The sequence below is a fragment of the Gavialis gangeticus genome, unplaced genomic scaffold, assembly GCF_001723915.1.
Source record: "Gavialis gangeticus isolate Ggan-Ray unplaced genomic scaffold, GavGan_comp1, whole genome shotgun sequence".
In the NCBI taxonomy this organism is placed as follows: Eukaryota; Metazoa; Chordata; order Crocodylia; family Gavialidae; genus Gavialis; species Gavialis gangeticus.
In genome coordinates this window covers 43,325,626-43,327,345 of record NW_017728996.1, presented here as the reverse complement: position 1 = coordinate 43,327,345, position 1,720 = coordinate 43,325,626, and the positions used below count along the sequence as shown (strand labels likewise).

The 1,720-nt window shown below is 51.0% G+C and overlaps 1 protein-coding gene across 1 annotated transcript in view; it reads right to left on the bottom strand.

The window, feature by feature from the left end:
* Positions 1-1,720, bottom strand: part of TPM1 (tropomyosin 1 (alpha)) — a 210,128-nt gene that overhangs the window by 24,865 nt on the left and 183,543 nt on the right. The window contains exon 2 of the mRNA XM_019503833.1: positions 884-1,009. Within this exon, the coding sequence (XP_019359378.1) occupies positions 884-1,009 (126 nt within the window). The remainder of the gene's footprint in view (positions 1-883; positions 1,010-1,720) is intronic.

The window sequence follows — 1,720 nt, the reverse complement described above, 5'->3', positions numbered from 1 at the left end:
TATCTCCAGGTGTAAAATCCAGGAAAGGGCCTTCAGGTGCTACTCTGAGTTATCACTGCATCTTAACCCATCTAACCTAATACATGTTGCACTGGGTACCTCTGCGCATGTTAAAGACCCTCGACTAAGAGAAGAACAGTGGTCCTTACTGGCTGCAGCCAATGGAAGGACAGAGACAATTAACTTGCCATTACAAACACCTTTACAATACTCAGACAGGAATATTTTTCTCCATACGCACCCCGCAACTCTCTGAATTGACCACCCCCCCACCCTCCCCTCCTCACAAGCTCTGTCTCCAGAGGTGAGTACACATGGAAAGCACTGTGCAAGTGAGCAGAAACCCGTCAAATGCTTTTGGCTGTGTGCACCTCATGCAAGGAGGCAGTGTAGTCGTTCCCCCCCACCCCCCACTGGCCAGGAAGCACCTGGAGCCTGCCTCAAGCAGGGCCTTGGAGGGCTGCTGGCCAGAAACACAGGCTTCTCCTGTGTGAAGGGGGAAGTGGCACTGGGAAGGTGGGAAGAGAAGGTGGGGAGGGGGGTTGTGCCTGTAGGTGGGAGGAGGGAAAGGTCCAACTTACATCGGCAGCCTTTTTCTCAGCCAGCTCCAGCTTTTCCTGGGCATCTTTAAGGGACTCGGAGTATTTGTCCAACTCATCCTCAGTGCCTTTCAGCTTCTTTTGCAGAGCCACCAGCTCATCCTCCAGCTGTGACGTGGGTGGAGAGGAGTGGGGAGGGGGCAGGAGTGCAGCAGGCAGTGTGAGCGCGCAAAGGAGAGGTGCGGGTGCAGAGGGACAGAAAAAGGACAGAGACAGAGAGAGAAAGGGAGAGAAAGAAGGGGAGAGCGTTAGATTCCCTTTGGCTCGTGACAGAGGCACGGTACCTTGGTGGCATTCTCGTCCGCCGAGAGGAGGCTTTCCTCAGCCTTGTGCAGCTCCTCCAGCACCTGGTCCCGCGCATCCTCCGCCACGTGCAATTGCTTTTCCAACTGCACAATATCATCCTCTAGCTAGGCGCGGGCGGCCCGGCGAGACAAGAGGGAGACAATGCACAGACACGTTGCTCCGCCGCCCCGCTCCGCTCCGCTCCCCTCCCGTCCCGTCCCGTCCCGTCCCTGTGCTACAGAGACAAGGAGGAAGAGCCACTTTGGATTCCAAAATAACAGACAGTGTGGATTTCAGATCAACACAAACTACAGATTCAAAGAACGATCGTTATGGTGATGTCAGTTTAAATCCTGTTACTGGTGACTAGCATCTCAGAAGTGTGGGAGCAAGGAGTACCAGCCACTTCAGTCACAGGTTGAAATACTACTTTCCCAAATTCAGCACGCAATTTAACAAGCAAATCCACTACATAATAATGGGTATAGCTTGTTAAGACTGTGTGGAATGCAATTCTGGACCCAAGAGGGTATACTAAGTAAGGCCAGAAAGCCCAAATGTTATGTTCTTCAAGAAGTGGCAGGCAGGAACAACCCGGCAGGGGGAGAGGGAGTCAGAAATATGACTATTGGGTAATAAAGCACCAAGGATAAACAAATCATAGCTGTTTTTCTCAACACTAGTATCCATTTATTTTACTGGATGGATTCTGCTCGTTCTTTATGTACTACCTTTTGTGGTATCCGAAATGCTATTTAATAAGGCACACATCATGTCTCCGTCTATGTGATGAGGATTTAGAATGTGAGCTGATCGATGTGTCAACTTAAACTGCT